Below are 20,938 nucleotides of genomic sequence, written 5' to 3' on the forward strand. Positions count from 1 at the left end.
TAGCACCTAAGACTTCCAGTTCAGTCTTCGAAGGGCACCTCATCTACGAGAGGTCCCTGTGGCAAAAACGGCGAAACATTTTGCTGCATCAAAATGGTAAGGACCCCGACTCCCCAAAACGTTCAAAAGCGGCCTGCACACTACCGGAAGCGACCCCTAGAGGCGCAGCCCGATCTCCTAGGCGACGGGATGCTCAGGCCCCGCCTCTTCCGCGCGGCGCCGAGCTCGCTTTCTGCGCCTGCGTAAACGCACTGGCCACGCCCCCCGTCGTCGCCGCAGGAGCCATTTCGCCGGCGCCTCTGTGCGAGTTGCGGTTCGTTCGCTGGGTGTCTCTCAGAGAGGCCGGGACCGCGGACCGTCCTGAGAGGGCTGTGCTCTCGGGCACCAGGCAGCGGAGGCCGGTAGGGGAAAGGCGTCGTTGCCACCCGTTGTGGCGGGCGGCGTGGGGCCCCCACCGCTCTGCAGCCGGGCTTTGTTGCGAAGCGCGGGCCGCGGTGGCGGGTGGGGGAAGGGCGAGCCGCCGCACCGCGTGCCGGGATTGCGGGGTGCGCGCTACTCGCCCCGCCGCGCTTGCGCAGCCCTGGGTGCGTCTTAGCCCCCGGCCTTTTGGCCACTCATCCCGGTCCTGCCTCCCTAGCAGCCATAATAAATCCCACTTCCTTCCCCGGCCGCGCCTGGGCGTTGTCCGGCCCATCGGAAGGGGGACCGTTGTCTGGGGGCGAGCCTTCCTGACGCCACACACACCCAAGGCCTTTCCGTCATTCCTTTGTGCTGCCAACACTGGGCGCAGTCCCGCAGGCCCCGTGAATGGAGCCGTAAACTAGTTAGGCACGGTCCGTCCCCTCACCGAGGTGGCGGTGGGGATTGGGGGGTGGGGCGGGAGGGGAGATAAACGTCTGCTGGTTTCGGTAAAAAGACCTTGTGTAACCGGGCAAACGTGGGGTCCCTGCTGCCTGTCACTACCCGAGCCAATTAAGCAGAGACAGGGTTAAATCATACACGAGCATTTATTCCAATATTGCCGGCAGTATGGGAGAGCCACAAAAATCTGCTCTGCAGCCCCCCATAAGCCAGCTGCTTATATACGTAGAACTACAAAGGAAAGGTAGGCAAAAGAGTCGTTTACAGGTACGCGAAAGGACTAGGTATCTGCCAAGGGCTTAAGTGATATGCAAGGGCTGGAGTTACAGGGGGAAATAGCCAAGGCAAGGGGAATGCCGGATGGGCGATTAACTGGTAAGCTGACTGGAGGTTTGCAAAGGCCTGCAGGTATGCAAAAAGCGCTGGGGGACCGACCTTCAAAGGGCTGGCGATTCTGATTTCTGCAGCATAGTCGTTAATCTTTCCATGATAACAGGCAGCTCCAAATGGGGCGGAAGGGCTGCATCTCCAGGTCTGCTCCAGCCTGGGTAGAATGTGCCTTTCATCAGAATAAAACAGTCATGGTTAACAGCATGATTAATATTTCTTACAATACTAGCTGGTTCCCCAACATTCTATTTCTGCCCCCTTTCAACGTGAGAAATTAAATAGTGGAAAGGGAGAGAGAACTGCATAGGGTGGACAGGGAAGGCCTTTGGGAGGAGGGAGATCTTTGAGCTGAGGGACATGGCTCATTAGCCTTGAGGACAAGGAAAAGCAGAACTGCAGAGGTAGCGGCGATTAGTGAGCGCTCAAGGGCAGAGATTAGGAAGAAAATGAAAAGGTCCTGTGACTGCTGGTGTGGTGAGAAAGATTTATTTGTTTATTTTATTGTCTAAAGTTTTATATGTGTCTCTTTCCCCAATTGACCCCACCACCATTCCCACCCCAGGCAAGCCCCCACCGACCCAATGTCTGTGTCCATTGGTTATGCTAATATGCATGCATACAAGTCCTTTGATTGCTCTCTAACCACCCCCCTCCCCTGCCATTTGTCCCGGGTCTATTTTTGTTCATCAAATTATGATGATCATTATATCCCACATATGAGTGAGATCATGTGATATTTCTCTTTCTCCGACTGGCTTATTTCACTTAGCATAATGCTCTCCAGTTCTATCCATGCTGTTGCAAATGATAAACGTTCCTCCTTTTTTATAGTGGCGTAGGATTCCATTGTGTAGATGTACCACAGTTGTTTAATCCACTCATCTGCTGATGGGCACTTAGGCTGCCTCCAAATCTTAGCTATTCTAAATTGTGCTGCTATGAACATAGGGGTGCATATATCCTTTCTGATTGGTGTTTCTGGTTTCTTGGGATATAGTCCTAGAAGTGGGATTACTGGGTCAAATGGGAGTTCCATTCTCAACTTTTTGAGGAAACTCCATACTGTCTTCCACAGTGGCTGCATCAGTCTGCATTCCCACCAGCAGTGCAAGAGGGTTCCTTTTTCTCTGCATGTTTGCCAGCACTTGTCGTTTGTTGATTTGTTGATGATAGTCATTCTGATAGGTGTGAGATGGTACCTCATTGTGGTGAGAAGGATTTAAAAGAAACATGGATTTCAGGGTGGCCAGAGTGGAAAAGGGAATCATTCAGGATGACATTGCAGTCCGCCAGGTGCACAATAGTGGTGGGAGAAAAGATGGAAAGGTCCAGACGGGTAGAGGATTTTTATGAGTTTATTTGAGCAAAATCTCAACGGAGTGCTTTGGAGAATGGCAGTCTTATAGTTTAGACATTAAATCAGAGGAAGAGGCGTGAGGAGAGTGACATGAAATTCATTGGTGGTAGATTAAGGGTGGGGGGAAGCAAACTGGGGAAATCTCTGGGATTGGCTAAAAGTAAAACAAACATTCTCTTACATTTGGGGGTACAGGGTAGTTAATAATTAACATAGAGATGGTATTCGGGAGCAATATAACAATGAGGGGTTCTGCAATAGGTTGTGCCCTAAGGGGTCGGAGAAGTTTCAAAGGTGTGCAATCTTAGATCCAAAAAGACAGTAGACAAGCTCACTTTAGTTGAAATATTGACCTATGACAAGGAACTCACTGGCCTCTAGGACGACTACCCACCATGGCTCACTGTTAGTTAGGCATTTTTATGACCATCCTATGTGGTTACTTCCAGTCTCTGAGTTTGTGGGGCCTACCATGCTGATACTTTTTAACTGACTTTTGTTTTTTTAGGTCTGAAGACAACACCTGCATCATGGGTGATGTTAAAAACTTTCTGTATGCCTGGTGTGGCAAAAGGAAGATGGCCCCAACCTATGAAATAAGAGCAGTGGGGAACAAAAACAGGCAGAAATTCATGTGTGAGGTACTAAAGAATATATTGATATGATTTTTGAGGTTATTTTGGTGTTAAAAGAACATTGTTTTCTATTTGGAAATGGTAATGTGTTACACCTTGGATAATGTTCTTGATTGTGGCTTGCCTGCTATTCTATATCTTTAGAAATCATTTTCAGATGAATATTATTTTTAAAACAATATGCTAGATAAATTATTCTAATTAGAACACATATCTTCTTCAGCTTCTACGGTACCAGTAACACAGATTAGGCAGTTGTTCGCTGTTTTGCCAACTCCTGTAAAAAGTAAAGCAATTCTTCGTTGCTTTAGATCTAAGTGCTTAAAATAAATGGAGGGCTTGTTCTTGGGTCTTATAAAATTGCATTTTAATGTGGAGCATTCTGTTGCATGAGAGGAGAATTCCTGAGTCACATAATTTAATATTATTGTTTTTGGATTAGTTTATCACTGGACAACATGCTTCAAGCTTTTTCATAAGGCAGCCAGTCCATATTCTCTTATGGTAGATGTGTTATTTTCAGTGTGTTTATGGAGTATTATCTCCAGTAGTCAACTGTTATCCCTTAATGGATTGTTGAATTACGATTTTTTTTTAAGTCCCATAATTACACTTAGGCCAGTCTCTTAATAAATTGTTTTCTTCACTGTTAAAGGTTCGAGTGGAAGGATATAATTACATTGGCATGGGCAATTCCACTAATAAAAAAGATGCACAGAGCAATGCTGCCAGAGACTTTGTTAACTATTTGGTTCGAATAAACGAAGTAAAGAGTGAAGAAGTCCCAGCTATTGCGGTAAGTACTTAGGGGCCAAGCACTTGAGGATGTAGGTTATGATGCTAACCCAATGTGTATGGAGACTTAGAGTGACAATTTTTCAATGTTGTTTTCAAATGCATTGGATTTTCTATGAGTACTGGGATGAGTTCCTTAAGGTTTTATTTCATTATTATGTACCTGACTTGTGGGCTTGGGAAATACCGTGTTTTTTGTTTGTTTGTTTTTTAATATATTTTATTGATTTTTAACAGAGAGGAAGGGAGAGGGATAGAGAGTTAGAAACATCGATGAGAGAGAAACATCGATCAGCTGCCTCCTGCACACCCCCCACTGGGGATGTGCTCGCAACCAAGGTACATGCCCTTGACTGGAATCGAACCTCGGACCCTTGAGTCCACAAGCCGACGCTCTATCCACTGAGCCAAACCGGCTTTGGCGGGAAATACCGTTTTATATATTTCATTAATTAGTAGACTGATTTTTCCAGAGCCTGTTGTGTTCTGTGTATTTCCAAAGATAACACGTTAAACAAAATATAAAAATCAGTAACATTTTAAGACACAATGTTGGGTCCCATTAACACTTTGTTATATAACAGAAAGAAATAGCATTTCATGTAATGGAATATCATTGTGGTTTTGATACCATGATTATTTTAGTTACATGTAAGGACACAGCAAAGACCCCTCTCTAGTACTGTTTTTAAGAAATAAACTATTTCTCTTAATTAAACAAAGTCTGACTATAAAAAGGTTCACATTATGATTTAAGTAGATCCCTTTAAAATGAAAAATTCAGTTTTATAAAACTTTTAGAAATCATATCTATATAAATTTTAACAATTTATTTTCACTGAATTTTTGTGTTCTGGCTTGTAAAGATACATGTTTTATTTTCTTCCATTGTTTTTGACTCAGAAAAGAGACTTTCTAGTATATTGTAGATAATCATAGGATTTTTAATTACATTGTTTTGCCCATTTGTAAAATGAAGGTATTGGGCATGGTGATCTTGACGTTATTTCTGGCTATGAAAACAATGTTGTACCTCTTTCAAATATTTGAAACTATTAGCATTTGCTCCACACGGTCTGACCTATTCTATATCTCTTAGCCTCTTTCTCTTGCTTGTCTTGCCAACAGCAAATTCTCTTTAATATTTTTTTAATGTGAAAATGTTTTTCTTTTACCTTCTTTGAGTAGTAGGATTTTGGGGTGCCTGTTTCCATTTTCCAGTACTTTAAAAATAATTTTTCATTCTCTTACCTCCATTTTTTCTAATAGGACTTCAACTAAAACCAGTCATTGTGTTGTCTTCTTTGGTTGCTTTCATTTTTTTTTTCTTTATGTTTGGTTTCTAGAGTTTGATTATGATATGACTAGTTATGGTTTTTTGGTTATTGTTTAATTATACTGCTTGGGGCTTGCTGAGATTCATGAATCTTTAAATTTGTCTTTCAGCAAATTTAGAAACTTTTGGTTATTATTTCTTCTGCCTCATTTTTTTCTCTTCTCTTTCTGAGATTCCTGTGTTCACATGTATGTTTAAACTTTTGATGTTATCCCAAGGGTCCAGAAGCTGTCTTCTTTTTCCCCCCTACTTTCTCTCTGTTACTCAGATTGGATGATTTCAAATGACTATCTTAAAATTCACCGCTTTTTTTCCTTTGTCATCTCTATTTTGCTGGTAAGTCCATCCAGTGGATTTTTTATTTCAGATATTGTATTTTTCACTTCTAGAATTTTTAACTCTCCTCGCCCACCAGTTTGGTGGCATTTCCTACTTTTTCATTCATTATAAGCATATTAGTGACCCAGTACATGGATTCATGCACATTGAAAGGAAATTAATTAGAAGGTGGCCGGCAGGGCAGGACTGGATAAGAAGGGCTGGACACACCCTGGAACCAACCTCCTGCAGTCCTTCCCCAGCATCTGCGGAGTAAGCGGGGTCCCTCCGGCAGGTGGGGTCCCTTGGCCTGGCAGGGATTGGGCCGAAACCAGCTCTCCAACATCCCCCCAGGTGTCCTGGAATATGAGAGGCTACTCTGCAAAGTTGTTGTTGTACAGGGTGTGGAAGGCAAACACAAGTGTGCAGTAAACCAGATTCGGGGCCGACAGTGCCCCAGCAACAACATAACCCACAGCATAAGGTGGGTGGAATTGTGCGGCCCCTTGAGGAATCAGGCTCCGTCCTCTCTGGTTTTGGGGTGCATCACCTGAAAACCACCGCTGACAAGTCACTGCAGCTCGGCAACTCCTGGGTTGAGCGTCTGCCCCCTAGTGGTCAGTGCATATCATAGTGACCAGTTGGATACTTAGCATATTAGCCTTTTAGCCTATCTAATAAAAGAGTAATATGCAAATTGACCACTCCAACACACAAGATGGCCATCAGGGGAGAGAAGTTGGGAGGGACCAGGCCTGCAAGCGAGGGCAGTTAGGGACAATCATGCTGGTAGGCCAAAGCAGTTAGGGGCAAGCAGGGAGGCAGACGAGTAGTTGGGAGCCAGCAGTCCTGGATTGTGAGAGGGATGTCGGGCTGCCCACTTAGGCCCAATCAATCAGGCCTAAACGGGCAGTCAGACATCCCTTGAGGGGTCCCAAATTGGAGAGGGTGCAGGCTGGGCTGAGGGACACACACCCCTGTGCATGAATTTCGTGCACCGGGCCTCTATTCTATTAAAAGGGTAATATGCTAATTAGACCTGGAGGCCTTCCAGACAAAGCCATGGTGGCAGGGCCGAGGCAGAGGTGTTTAGGGGCAATCAGGCTGGCAGGAGACTGGTTAGGGGGTGATTAGGCTGGCAGGCAGAGTAGTTAGGGGCGAGCAGGCAGGCAGGCAGGTGAGCGGTTAGGAGCCAGTGGTCCTAATAGCGAGAGGGATGTCCGACTGCCGGTTTAGGCCCGATTCCACAGGTGTCGGGCCTAAACTAGCAGTCGGACAACCTTAGAGGGGTCCCAGATTGGGGAGGGTGCAGGCCGGGCTCCCCTGCATGAATTTTGTGCACCTGGCCTCTAGTATATATAGAATAGATATAGCCTGGGCCTCCTTCATAGAGCCCTTCCATTGATGGCACCTGCCTAGGCTGGCCTGGTGCCAGTGCATAGCGTGGTCATCTGGATGGTCGTTCTGCTGTTTGGTTGATTTGCATATTATGCTTTTACTAGAGGCCCGGTGCACGAAATTCGTGCACGGGGGGCAGAGGGGGTTGTCCAGCCTGCACCCTCCAACCTGGGACCCCTCGAGGGATGTCCGACTGCCCATTTAGGCCCGATCCCACCGGGACTGCTAGCTCCCAACTGCTCGCCTGCCTGCCTTCCTGATTGCCCCTAACCGCTTCTGCCTGCCAGCCTGATCATCCCCTAACCACTCCCATGCCAGCCTGATTGATGTCTAACTGCTCCCCTGCCAGCCTGTTTGCCCCCAACTTCCCTCCTCTGCCAGCCTGGTCACCCCCAACTACCCTCCCTTGCAGGCCTGGTGCCTCCCAACTGCCCTTCCCTGCTGGCCATCTTGTGTCCACATGGGGGCAGCCATATTGTGTGTTGGAGTGATGGTCAATCTGCATATTACTCTTATTAGATAGGATAGAGGCCTGGTGCACAGGTGGGGGCCGGCTGGTTTGCCCTGAAGGGTGTCCCGGATCAGGGTGGGGTTCCCTTGGGGCGTGGGACGGCCTGGGCAAGGGGCCTGTGGTGGTTTGCAGGCCAGCCATGCTCCCTGGCAACCCAAGCGGAGGCCCTGGTATCTGGAATTTATTTACCTTCTACAGTTGAAACTTTGTAGCCTGGAGCGGAGCCAAGACTGCTGCTTGCTCCGTGGCCAGCAGCCATTTCTGTTGGGGTTTATGTACCTTCTATAATTGAAACTTTGTAGCCTTAAGTGGAGGTCTGGGCTGGTCAGGGTGTGCGGAAAACTTTGCTTCCTCCATTGCCTGGGAAACCCAAGCCTCCCTTCTGCTCTCTCTGGCTGTAGCCATCTTGATTGGATTTATTTGCATACTCGCTCTGATTGGCTGGTGGGCGTGGCTTGGTGTAGTGGAGTTATGGTTAATTTGCATATTCTTTTATTAGGTAGGATTACTAGAAGCCCGGTGCACGAAATTTGTGCACGGAGGGGGATTGTCCCTCAGCCCAGCCTGTACCCTCTCCAATATGGGACCCCTTGAGGGATGTCCGACTGCCCGTTTAGGCCCGATCCCGGTGGGCAGTCGGATCCCTAAACAGGCAGTCAGACATCCCTCTCACAATCCAGGACTGCTGGCTCCCAACTGCTTGCCTGCCTGCCTTCCTGATTGCCCCTAACCACTTCTGCCTGCCAACCTGATCACCCCCTAACCACTCTGTTGCCAGCCTGTTTGCCCCCAACTTCCCTCCTCTGCTGGCCTGGTCACCCTTAACTGCCCTCTCCTGCAGGGTTGATCACCTCCAACTGCCCTCCCTTGCAGGCTTGGTCCCTCTCAACTGCCCTCCCTTGCAGGCCGGGTGCCTCCCAACTGCCCTCTCCTGCTGGCCATCTTGTGGTGGCCATTTTGTGTCCACATGGGGGCAGGATCTTTGACCACATGGGGGCAGCTATATTGTGTGTTGCAGTGATGATCAATCTGTATATTACTCTTTTATTAGATAGGATAGAGGCCTGGTACAGGGGTGGGGGCCAGCTGGTTTGCCCTGAAGGGCGTCCCGGATCAGGTGGGGGTTCCCTTGGGGCGTGGGGCGGCCTGAGCGAGGGGCCTGTGGTGGTTTGCAGGCCGGCCACGCCCCCTGGCAACCCAAGCCGAGGCCCTGGTATCTGGAATTTATTTTCCTTCTACAATTGTAACTTTGTAGCCTGGAGTGGAGCCAAGCCTTAAGCGGGTGGGCCCGGCCAGGGTGTGCAGAAAGCTTTGCTTCCCCTGTTGCCGGCGGCAACCCTGGCCTGCTCTCTCAAGCTCCATTCTGCCGCCATTTGTTTGAATTTGTTTACCTTCTACAATGGAAACTTTGTAGCTTGAGTGGAGGCTTAGGCCTGGCCAGGGCAGGCGGAAAGCTTGGCTTCCTCTGTTACCTAGGAAACCTTGCTCTCTGTGGCTTTAGCCATCTTGGTTTGGGTTAATTTGCATGCTCGCTCTGATTGTATGGTGGGCGTGGCTTGTGGGCGTGGCTTGTGGGTGTGTCGGAGGTATGGTCAATTTGCATGTTTGTCTATTATTAGATAGGATTATAGCTCTTCATAATATATAAATGTGAATTTCCTTTATGTCATTGAGCATAGTTGTAATAGCTGCTTTTTAAGTCCTTGACTGCTAATTCTAACATCTGAGTCACCTCCAGGTTTGGATCTATTCATTACATTTTCTCTTGAGATCAGATCACCTTTTCCTTTTTTTATGTCAAGTAACTTTGTATTATAGTCGAGCATTGTGAATATTATATTGTGGAGATCTTAAATAATGTTCCTCCAGAGAGTATTGCTTTTACTGTGTTATCAAGCAGGTAAGTTGATTGGACTCTTTCTCTGCAAACACTGCCTTTGGACTAACAGCTCAAATCTTACCTCAGTTTTCCAATCCTTTGCTGGGCAGATTGGAATCTGCCCAGTGTATGTGTATGTAGTTCAAGGGTTAGAAATTTGGAACAGGGTTCATGGACAAAATTTAAGGTTCCTCCCTCTTTACTTTACAGGATTCCCTCCTCACTTTCTAGCAGTTTCGTTCCCTAAACTCTTACCATCTGATACTTCTGGCCAGAAAGACCAGATTTTCTATTGGAGTTTTATTTGCCTCTCACAATCTTTCCTCGGACTAAAAGTCTATAAAATAAATAGAAGTTACACTTTCGCCATCCGTTGATTTCTCTCATTTTAAGTCCCCTCCAGAGTCTGCTAGCTTTTGTTCACTTTTAGTGCCTTCATATAGTTGTGGGAGTCTTAGGTATTTTTTCCTGCTGGAGTTCATGTTACCTGCAGGAGCTTGTTTGGCCACACCAGAAACAAGACCCTATTGTCTTTTCATTGTAGCATTTTAACATGCTCAGATCTTTTCTATTGAATGCTTTGACTATGCATTTTTTATTTTCTTCCTCACTTCCTGTTTTCTAGCTACACTGGTCTTGCAGTTCCAGCATCTTTTCTGTATAAAATAATAGAATCTTTTCATCAGAAAGATTGAAAATAATGAATAAAGCTTTATAAGACAAATGAAGTACAAATAAAACGGGAGTAGACATAATAATATCAGAATAAACTTCAAGAAGAAAGTAGAAAAGACAAACATGAGTTCATATTGAACCAGCCCACTTAGCATTAAAAATGCTAATATGTATTGGCAAAACTAAAATGGTAATGTTAGAAAGGGACCCAAAAAATCCTACTAAATATTTGGAAATTTGAACACTTGGTTCTAAATGAAAATTTAAAATTATAGTGACAGACTGTTTAAATAACAATGTCTGTCAAGACTTTGGAGGGCAGATAGGTAGTTGTTTATTCAAAGGAACTTCAAATGCTTTTATTATTGTACAAGAAATGGTAGATAGTAGTTCGCAGGATAGGAAAGGCCATTTCGTGGAGAATCTAAAAGGCAGAAACTAGATTTGACTATAGAAAATATACTAACAAAATACTTTTTTTAGACAGTGAGCAGTATTAATAAAGTTAAAAGGGAAAGGACAAATTTTTTGGAACTTATATGACAGAGTGAATAGCACTGAAATGTTAAATTCTTGGAAATCAATGATAACAGTGAATATCCAGGTAGAACATTGGGCAAAGAAACTAAGTTAAAGTAATAGATTGTTAGAACAAATACCAAAACTGATATTGGTAAAGATGTAAAATGTACCTATAATTCCAAGAATTGGAGAGAATGTGGGAAAATAGATTATCATATGTAGTGCTGGGTGAGTATGGAATTCAGCAACCTTTCTGCAGAGCACTGTGGTGTTTTTAAAATGTTGGTGTCTTTTAACTTTTATGAATTTTTCTTAAATAAGCCTAAGTACAGAGAGTTTAAGGCAATGTTTTATAATTTTTAAAAATATTTTTTATTGATTGCAGAGAGGGAGAGAGCGATAGAAACATCAATGATGAGAATCATTGATTGGCTGCCTCCTGCATGCCCCCCAACTGGGGATCGAGCCCGCAACCCGGGCATGTGCCCTGACCAGGAATCGAACTGAGACTTCCTGGTTCACAGGTTGATACTCAACTACTGAGCCATGCCAGCCGGGCTTTATAATTTTTTAATAGTGATTTTCAGTATTTGTTTTCTCTTGGTTTTGAAGTTACAAATTATCAACATGGTATTGCTTGAGTTATATAGAGTGTGTGTGTGAGTGCGCGTGCGCGATGAGCTGTTGAGTTGGCTTGAGACTCCTGGCAACATGCTATGAATGACATCCATAATGTTCTGTTTTTAACAGCTTTGCTTAGCTCCTATAGATTTGTGCCTATAGCTTCTTTTATGGAGTCAATTCATCTCATATTTGGTCTTCCTCTTTTCATACTGCCTTCTATTTTTCCCAGTAGTATTGTCTTTTCCAAAGAACCCCGCCTTCTCATGATGTGCCCAAAGTGTAGGACAGCTTCCGTTTTTTTCCATTTTTGCCTCCAGTGATATTTCAGGCTTAATTTGCTCTAGGATATACTTGTTCATCTTACACTATATTTGAAACTATTCAGTTATTTTCCTGTCAGCCTTCTTCACTGTTCGACTTTCACATCCATACATAGTAATTGGAAATAATATGGGTGTGAACAATTTTCGCCTTGGTCTCTGTTGACACATTTTTGCTCTTGATGATCTTTTCTAAATCTTCCATTGCTGCCCTTCTGAGTCAGCTCTCCCTTGATTTCTTGGTTGCAGTCTCCATTTGAATTGATGACTGAACTAAGGTAAGAAAATCTTTACCAATTACAATGTCTTTATTATTGTCTATGTTAAAAGTTGTATATTTCTTCTGTAGTCATGATTTTTGTCTTCTTGGTGTTCAAATGCAGTCCTGCTTTGGTCTTTTCATCAGAAATTTCAAATCATTGCTACTTTTTCTTTGTGTAGTATATCCATACAACAGAGTAATAAGTTCTTAAAATTCATGTAGATCAATATTTAAAGAAGTAGAAAATGTATGTAAAATATTTTGAATTTGTCTTAAACCTTGATGTTTCTTCTCTGGAAATCTCTTCTCCCAGTTCCTTTTTGCTTGGCTCTTCACTTGCTTTGTATCTCTTCTCAAATGTCACCTATGAGTGCAGCTTTTCCCTGTTCACTTTATTTAAATAGTGATCTCTCACAGTCTTTATTTTCTGCTTCATTTTTCTCTATCACACTTGACATATTATGTATTTATTTCTTGTTTAGCTCTATAAGAATATAGCTATTGAATATAGCTCTATTAGTACAGAACATGTGCCTTTTGTGCATTGTTTTATCTCAGTACCCAAAACAGTGTTACCATGTAGAAGGCTCCTAACAGATACTTCTTGAATGTTGATTGTACTTAGAAAGGTAGTAAATGAAAGAAGAAGTAAGTTAACAATACAGCATAAACTGATCTCACTTTTTATGGGAAAATTATATTTATGTACATGTTATATTATAAAATTCCCAGATGGAGAATTATGAGTAATCTATACTACTCTTGCCTTTTCTACCTGAAATGAGAACTTGATAGTTTTATGGTTACTGAAAGCAAAGAGGTTAATATGGGAAGAGGAGGGGGCAGCATGTGGGCTTTAAGTAGAAAAGAATTTACTAGTCCCTGTGAAGGCGAAATTGCTTATACTGTCTTGACTTTTTCACTTGCAGGTGGCACCCCCTGTCCCCCCACCGACCGATACACCTGACACTACAGCAGATACTGGCGAAGGTTTGCCAGCAACCATGGGAGGACCTCTTCCCCCACATCTGGCTCTCTTGGCAGGTAGGGAACTTGAGTGTGTTCGCATGACTGAGAGCAAGTTATACACTATCTTGCTTGGTCATCTCTGTTTTTCACTTGGATAGAAAGAAATAACTCTAATAAACTCTTAATGTTATGAGCGATCCCAAAGCCTTCATAAGTTTGCAAATACCACCAGCTCATTTAATTTTTTTTTATAAAGCATGATACAGCTTAAATCCCTCGCTATAATTAGTATTTACTTATTTCTAATCTCTGGATGGATTTTTGCACAGGCTAGAACATTATTTGTTTACCTATGGATCCAAGCCATTGCTGAATTCCCTATATTACTTAAACTTTCATTGGTATGTCCACTGTAAAGTAAATGAACTAATGTATTTGGTCAAATTACTTAAGTCTCATATCCAGTATTTGTGAAATGAGAATAACAGTGGTATTTAAGATTATTGGGTGGGGTAATTATTTTAAAGCATGTGATTAGTCAGTACTCTTTTTAGTTACTCTGCTTTTTCATCAGGATTCATCACTTACCCTTTTCAGCTTCTCATTTTTTATCTCCAGCACTAGCAGATAGCTTCCTTCCCTAGTCATACTTGGCAAAGAAATAGTTTTATCATTTAATCAGTTATTTGATATGTAGCACCTTGACAAACAGTGCTACACTGCTAATGCATGCTCAATTGTCAACCACTTCTGACCATTACTGCTAGCTTAGCCCTGCATACCAGCCTTGGAATTAGCAATTTAGTCCTATCCTGTAGTCACATAACACTTTTCAAGTAAGTCATGGAGATTTCAAGCCCATTTCCAAATAATAGAAATTTGCATTTCTAATTATGGAGTGTCAAATCTAAATTAGAAATAGTCTTTAAAATATTTAGGATCTTCCTGCAGTTTGATTCATCAAAAAAAACACACAATCATTTTCTTTCCTTAGTAGAAAATAATTCTGAAATTGGGGCCTCTGGCTATGGTGTTCCTGGGTCCACCTGGGATCGAGGATCCAACTGCAAGGATTATTACTCAAAGGAAGAACAGGAAGTACAAGCGGTAAGACTGTCATCCCCCTGTGTTAACATCTCTAGGACTGTGAGTGAGACTTAGTTCATAGCAAGGTTTAAGATATTCGCAACTTAATAATTAGGTGATTGTTTTCAGTGGTTATTTGAGACATCTTGATCACCCATGACACCAAAAATCTAAACTACACATTAAATCTGGTTACTAGAATTGCCTGTGAAATAAAACATTATTTTTCTTGGTTGTAATAAAAGATCTCACCTGCTTTATAGGAAACGTAGTTACCTCACTTGGTACATTTTATGAGCTGTTGTTGTAAAAATGCCTTGATAAAACAACTTATCTTCCTACTTAATATATTTAAAGTGGTAAAACTAGCACATACAAAAGAATTGTCAAAGGTTTCTTAGGAACAACTTAAGTACAATATGTTAATAGCTAATGTATTAGTTAGCTAATAGGGCCATCAGATGCAGAACAGACGAATTCTGGCTCAATTTTGAGTAGGAATAGAAACTATTAAAAGCAGTTTTTAAAAAGCAGCTTTTGCATTATGAAAGATGGTACAAAGAAGTTATTGTTATAAATTTCTCTATCTTAAATATTCATAAATAAAATCAGTGCAGCCAAATTTAATTTTCATTGATTCAACAGACTCTAGAATCAGAAGAAGTGGATTTAAATGCTGGGCTTCATGGAAATTGGACCTTGGAAAATGCTAAGGCTCGGCTGAACCAATACTTCCAAAAAGAAAAGATCCAAGGAGAATATAAGTACACCCAAGTGGGCCCTGATCACAACAGGTTTGCTTGTTTCACTCTTTTCCTTGTGTAGAAAGTCAAGGTTGTTTTGGATATTCATTGGTCTAGATTTATACAGCTGTGTAAGACATTCTGCTGTTTATATTGCTAGACTTACAAGGTTCTCATTTGAGTTTGAAAGGCAAAAATGATCGTCTCAGCTGGTGCTATCAGCCAGAGGCCTCAAGTTTATTCTCTGTTAGAGGCAGTTACAATGATTATTTATTTAATGAGTCAAATTGGACACTTAAGTTTTAGAGTCTCAGGTATATTGTATTGCACCTTGATCTAGATTTCCTTTCGTTCTGCTTTGCAACTTGCTAGCTCTGAAGATTCCTATTGGAAGTTTTAAGGGTTTAGCCTCAGTCTTTGTATGTGAATTAGCTTCCTTGTAGCCTGTCAACTTGATAAAACTGAACGTAAAGGGGGGGGTCCTTGTAACAGTGACAGTATGTTTCTCAGCCCGCTTGCTGTTCTTCCTGAGAGCATTCCAGGGTGTAGTAATTATTACTCCCAGGAAGGCTCATATGGATTAGACTCTTCAGGGGGAACTGTATTTTATTGGAAGGGAGGGAAGGTCATAATGAAAACCTGGATGATTAATTTGCTGTTCTTTATAAGAAATAAATTACTCAAAATACATTAAAAGTATTTTTTTTGAAAATCAAAAGCATTCTTTCTCCCTTGGGTGCATCTAGCAACCCTAAAATAATTTCTACTAAAATAAAACTTTGACACTGTGGTCAAAGTGATTTTTAGAGCATTGTTACCTCTGCACCCCACTGTTTTGTTCAATCCTGAATTCTCAAATACTTAATTCTGATGTCAGACTTTAAAACCCTCAGAGGTTGTAAAGGAAATATGCATTTGTTAATAATTTTTCTTTAATATTTTGTCCTTCTGAACTGATTGGGCTTAGCAGCACTTGGTGACTTTCAGAAGAGTTAGATGACTTAATTGTGCTGGCAATACTTTGTAAACATTTTTTATGTCACTATCTTATCTCTGACTTGTGATACTAAGAATTGAAGAATTCAGGATATGAAGATTAGGGAGGCAAAAAGACAGTCGGGGAAGCTGGGACAGCATTGCTCCTTGTATGTCCTTTATTTAAAGGCATAACAGACAGCAACACCAGAGGTCTGTGTTCATACACACACATGTGCTGCTGCTTAGGCTGAACTAAGCAATCACATGGGAAACGATTGTAAACTGATTTCTGGTGTCGCTGTTCCCCCTAGGTGGAGGAGAATGAGATTGACTTTAAGCCTGGCTGAGAAACATACTGGCATCGGTGTCATTAATGAAAGGGTGGATGTTGTTCCCCTGAAAGTCAGTGGCCTTTGACCCCTGAACCAGCTGTGCCTGAAGGTCAGTTCACAAGATGTATAGGAAGGAGTCTAACATCTTTTTCTTAATCCTCACTTAACCTTTTATTCATAGCACAAAGTCAAGGTTAGAGTGTACCTGAGCAGTGAAAGGATCAGAAACCATAGTTTTCAAAGGGCAGTTTTTCCCTTGTTGAAACCTAAACCATTCCCTAGAATCTGCCAGCAATTTTAGCTATAATTTTCAAAAGTTCTTTGTTCTCCAGGATCTGATTTAAGTAAATGTAATATAAATATGCTAAAAAAATTTTTTTGTTATTAAGGGCTGTTGTCACCTGTAGACAGATACCAGACCCCTGCCTCAGGAGCCACTGATACATGCAGTGTTTGTGTGTCCATGTGCTGTGTGCATGCATACCTATATTTAGATTATTTTAACAGATTGAAGTCATTAGTGGGTAGCCCATGAAAGGAATCTTAATCATAGCTATAATTTAAAGAGCTTTGGTTTCTTGGCCCCAAGCTAAGTGGAAAATTCCTTTTCATTGAATGTTTTCTAGCTATTCAGAGTACAACCTTTGGAGTAAGAGTAAGTAAATATAGAATCTAAAACCCTAACATTTTCTTTTCATGAAAAATTGGCTTATCAGCTTTGATTATACCAGTCTTGTGCCATGTTGTATGTTATTTGAAGTTTATATACTCTATTTGTTCTAGGATTGAACAGAAGCAAGTGTTTTACAATGTTTTTTTTTTGTTGTTGTTGTTAGTTTGTTTTCTTTTGTTTTTTGGCTGTGATTTGCTTAAGCAGTTGGAAAAGCCTGCCTGATTTAGGAGTCCTGGATTGAGTCATTTCTAATAGTGAAATTCCTAACCTTGTTTGTATATGTCGTTACAGGAGCTTTATTGCAGAAATGACCATTTATATCAAGGTGCTGGGCAGAAGTAAGTGTTACTGATAAGCTGAATCTTACGTATAGGAATAGTTTTTCACAGTAGAGTCTTGAGCTACAAATATGTGGGTTTTATTAATTGAAAGAATACATGATATAAGGCAGCATCTAGGGTGTTTTAGGATATTAGTGATTATATGAGAGGACCCAGTTTCCCAAGGTGCAGGTGTGTGTGGGGGGGGGGGGGGGGAATTAGGCTAGTGTTAAAATTGAAAGGGTGAGAGATGGTAGGCTACTTAGGAGTTTGCAAGTGTCAAAGAATTTTAAAACTTTTTTAAAAAATTTCTACACAAAAATGTTCTTTTTGTTTAGGTAAAACTAGCTAGGTGAAATTTAGAAAAGTATAAATTGGATGACAGGATTAGAAGACAGATGTGTAGCATTTATTAGTCATAGAGTCAAGAAGGAAAGGTGAGAAAGTAATCCTGAGAAACAAGACTAGATGGGGGTTATTCATAAAGAAAGTAAAAAGGTAAAGGTATGATGCCTGTATTCTTTATGTTTAGTAAGTTTAAAATGGGCAGTGTGTTGTGTTTGAAGGCTAAGGGACTAGCCCTATGTACCTGGCTTTGTTACTGACAGATTTTATGACTTCAAATATCACACCTTATGTCTCTGGGACTCAATTTACTTTATCTGGGGATTGAGAGAAATGGCCAAAGATTTTTTCCAACTTGAGAGTTCTGCAGCTGACATTCGTGTTTCAAATTGCATATATGAAGGACTTTCCTGATAGAATGGAGTCTGTGAATAAATCATTAGGAGATGTTGAATTTTTTTATCTCAGACTTCAAAAATAAGTTATTTTGAGTGATTGGGATGTTAAGGGAAGAGAAGTTAAGGCAGTCTGACATCTGTAAGCCCATTCATCTGACAACCATCAGAATTAATTTGACCAAGTTGGCTAATTAGACAGGAAGGGCCTGTGCCCCTTGTTACTTTGTCATCTCTCCTAAAGCTGAATGATACCGAAGGAGGGGAAACCTTATACTAGCATTTTCTTTAAGAAAGTTGTATTTGGAACACAGTGTTACTCATCTGTTTGTGTCAGGGGATGGCACACTTCCATATAGGGCCAGATCATAATATTTAAGTTTTGCAGGTCACATATATCACACACTTATTTTTGTTGTATTTGTACAGTTCTAAAAACGTGACTATTAGTTCCTGAGCCTGTAGTTTGTCAAACCCTAGTTAAGTATTGTCTATGGATGGCTTCCCACTTTAAAGGCAGATTTGAATAGTTATGACAGAGATCATGAGGTTTGCAAAGCCTAAAATGTTATCTGACTAGGAGAAGATTGCTAACCACTTTGAATTCATTTTCATTTTATATTTTGCTTTGTTGACCCTTTGCTTTTACTACGTTAAGCTATGTTTCCTTCCCCTTTTTAATGTCATATAATATTAATAATGACACGTTTTATTGAAATAGGTTATTGCTTTTATAGTGATGATTTGTTTTTGTCTTAGTGTAGCCTATAGTCAAAGGTGGTTGGTCACTCAATTGATAAGCTATTATAGAATTGCTTTTGGTTAGCAGTTAAAATGAAAAAGAACTTAGAACCCATTGCTTACTCTGTATTTTAGGGTGGGGTTTGTTTTGTTGTTGTTTTTTTGCTTATGAAACAATATGTTTCTTTACGTAGTTGAGTTATTCTTCTGTCTTTGGTAATCATGACCTTAATTTATAGGGATTTTTGCACGTGAACATGGATCAAATAAAAAATTGGCAGCACAGTCCTGTGCCCTGTCACTTGTCAGACAACTCTACCATCTTGGAGTGGTTGAAGCTTACTCTGGACTTACAAAGAAGAAAGAAGGAGAGACAGTGAGTCTTTAGACTTAGTAGCCTAGAGAGATATTGTGAAATATTTAGCTGCTGTTTAGGATAAATTAAACTTTAACTATAAATTAAACTTGACTGTTTAGGATTTCAGTCAAGTTTAATTTATAGTTAAGAAATGGAAATGGCCCTACTAGTCATCTATGCCAGGTGGGTTGCTTGTGTTCCCAGTGGGCAGTAATCATTGAAGAAATTCTTTCACGGGAGAGAACTGACTTATTGTTGGCTGTAGGAATATTTTAGACCTAGCGTTGGCCACATGCTCTGATCCCTGCTACAGTAGATCTACTAAGTAGTGATTGTATGTGATGTAATGTGATTTTCATGGTCATCCTTTTTCTGTAGGTGGAGCCTTATAAAGTTAACATCTCTCAAGACTTAGAGCATCAGCTACAAAACATCGTTCAAGAGCTAAATCTTGAAATCATACCTCCAGTAAGTATGCAGCTCTTTAGTTCACCTTTGTCAAGAAATTCTCTAGTCAGATAAGCACCTGGTATTTTTTTGCTTTCCCTTTTTTAATAGCCTGATGATCCTTCTGTGCCCGCTGTTCTCAACCTTGGCAAATTGGCTCATTTTGAGCCATCTCAGCGACAAAACCAAATGGGAGTGGTTCCTTGGTCACCTCCTCAGTCCAACTGGAATCCCTGGACTAGCAGCAACATTGATGAGGGACCCCTGGCTTACGTGAGTGCATTGTTATTCTTGAGATCAGACTCTTGTATTTTACTTTTTTTTTTACTTTTGAGTATATTTCATTAAAGTGTCCAGTGGATTCTGTTTGATGGTGAATTATGTGCTTTTGACTGTTGCTCTCCCATTTTACAGGCTACTCCAGAACAAATAAGCAAGGACCTTAAGAGTGAATTAATGTACCAGTTGGACCAAGATCATGATTTGCAAGCTGTAAGTCTATGAAGTATAATAGACATGTGGCCAGAGCTTCAGAACATTCTAGGTGTGGGCAAAAGGACAGTAAATAATATTTTTTACCCTTTCTAGGAAAGTACATCAAAGATGTTTACCAAATGGCTCATCTACGATACTGTGGAGGGTAGTAGTTGTGAGTTAAGGGGCTGGGATTTGTAGTTAATTGCAAGTGGAGAGATTTGGGGTAATAACTATTACGGTTATTTTCAGTATTTTCCTAATAAAACATTAAAAATGTTAGAAGAAAGAGAATGTATATGGAATGTTCAGGGAGAAAGGAGGAAAAAAGGGTGTGAGCAAGGCCACTATGTAGATTCTTCAGAAATCTAGTGAGAAGGGGCAGTTCTATTAGAGATAGAAATATATACATTCTTTTTTAAAATATATTTTTATTGATTTCAGAGAGGGAGAGAGAAACATTGATGTTGAGTACTAAGCCAGTGGAAAGGAATACGTTTTTATAGAGGTGGCAATTTTTATTCTTTTATTTATTTAGCAATAGGACAGTTGCTTTTACTATACATGTGGGTAGAAATTTGAGGTGTAACTTTTCTAAACGCAGATCTTGCAAGAGAGAGAGTTACTGCCTGTGAAGAAATTTGAAGGTGAAATTCTGGAAGCAATTAGTCAAAATTCAGTTGTCATTATCCGAGGAGCTACTGGATGTGGGAAAACCACACAGGTTCCCCAGTTTATTCTTGATGACTTTATCCAGAATGACCGCGCAGCAGAATGTAATATTGTAGTAACTCAGGTAAGTAGCCAGCCGGCTTACTAAGTGTGTGTCTGGTGTGAATTAGATGGATGGTGGAAATGCCTAGAGGCCAGACTATTTCTAATTCTTTGATCAATTCCCCTTTGTAGCAAGATAGGGATCTGAAAGTGGTAGAGCATCAGGCCCTTTAAAATTAAACAAAAACAACAACACAAAAAGAACTAAAGCCTTGTTCTGGTATCCAGTATCCTTCACTGATAAGCTAAACTGTGCTATGTAGGAGATTGTTTTTGTCTGGGCTGAAGGGAGTCTTTGGGCCTAGAATCAATACTGAGAGTACTTTCTCCTCAAGTTCACACCAAATCTTGGTCTTCTCTACCTTACCATCAAATAATTTACAGTGAAAACCAGTTAGAATAAGAGCAGGCAAGCTAGTA

The 20,938-nt window shown here is 41.3% G+C and overlaps 1 protein-coding gene across 3 annotated transcripts in view; it reads left to right on the top strand.

The window, feature by feature from the left end:
• Positions 1–261: 261 nt before the first annotated feature.
• Positions 262–20,938, top strand: part of DHX9 (DExH-box helicase 9) — a 43,979-nt gene continuing 23,302 nt past the window's right edge. The window contains exons 1-12 of one of the 3 annotated variants that reach the window (XM_079761795.1): positions 262–401; positions 3,117–3,249; positions 3,899–4,039; positions 12,813–12,927; positions 13,850–13,959; positions 14,584–14,732; positions 16,956–17,002; positions 18,705–18,841; positions 19,202–19,291; positions 19,382–19,543; positions 19,685–19,762; positions 20,349–20,540. In XM_079761795.1, coding sequence (XP_079617921.1) covers positions 3,139–3,249; positions 3,899–4,039; positions 12,813–12,927; positions 13,850–13,959; positions 14,584–14,732; positions 16,956–17,002; positions 18,705–18,841; positions 19,202–19,291; positions 19,382–19,543; positions 19,685–19,762; positions 20,349–20,540 — 1,332 coding nt within the window. In that variant the 5' untranslated portion in view covers positions 262–401; positions 3,117–3,138. Of the gene's footprint in view, positions 402–3,116; positions 3,250–3,898; positions 4,040–12,812; positions 12,928–13,846; positions 13,960–14,583; positions 14,733–15,970; positions 16,101–16,955; positions 17,003–18,704; positions 18,842–19,201; positions 19,292–19,381; positions 19,544–19,684; positions 19,763–20,348; positions 20,541–20,938 lie in introns of those variants that run through there. The other 2 variants (XM_079761794.1, XM_079761796.1) reach the window with 2 other exon arrangements.

This window comes from Cnephaeus nilssonii, assembly GCF_951640355.1.
Source record: "Cnephaeus nilssonii genome assembly, chromosome: 21".
NCBI lineage: Eukaryota > Metazoa > Chordata > Mammalia > Chiroptera > Vespertilionidae > Cnephaeus > Cnephaeus nilssonii.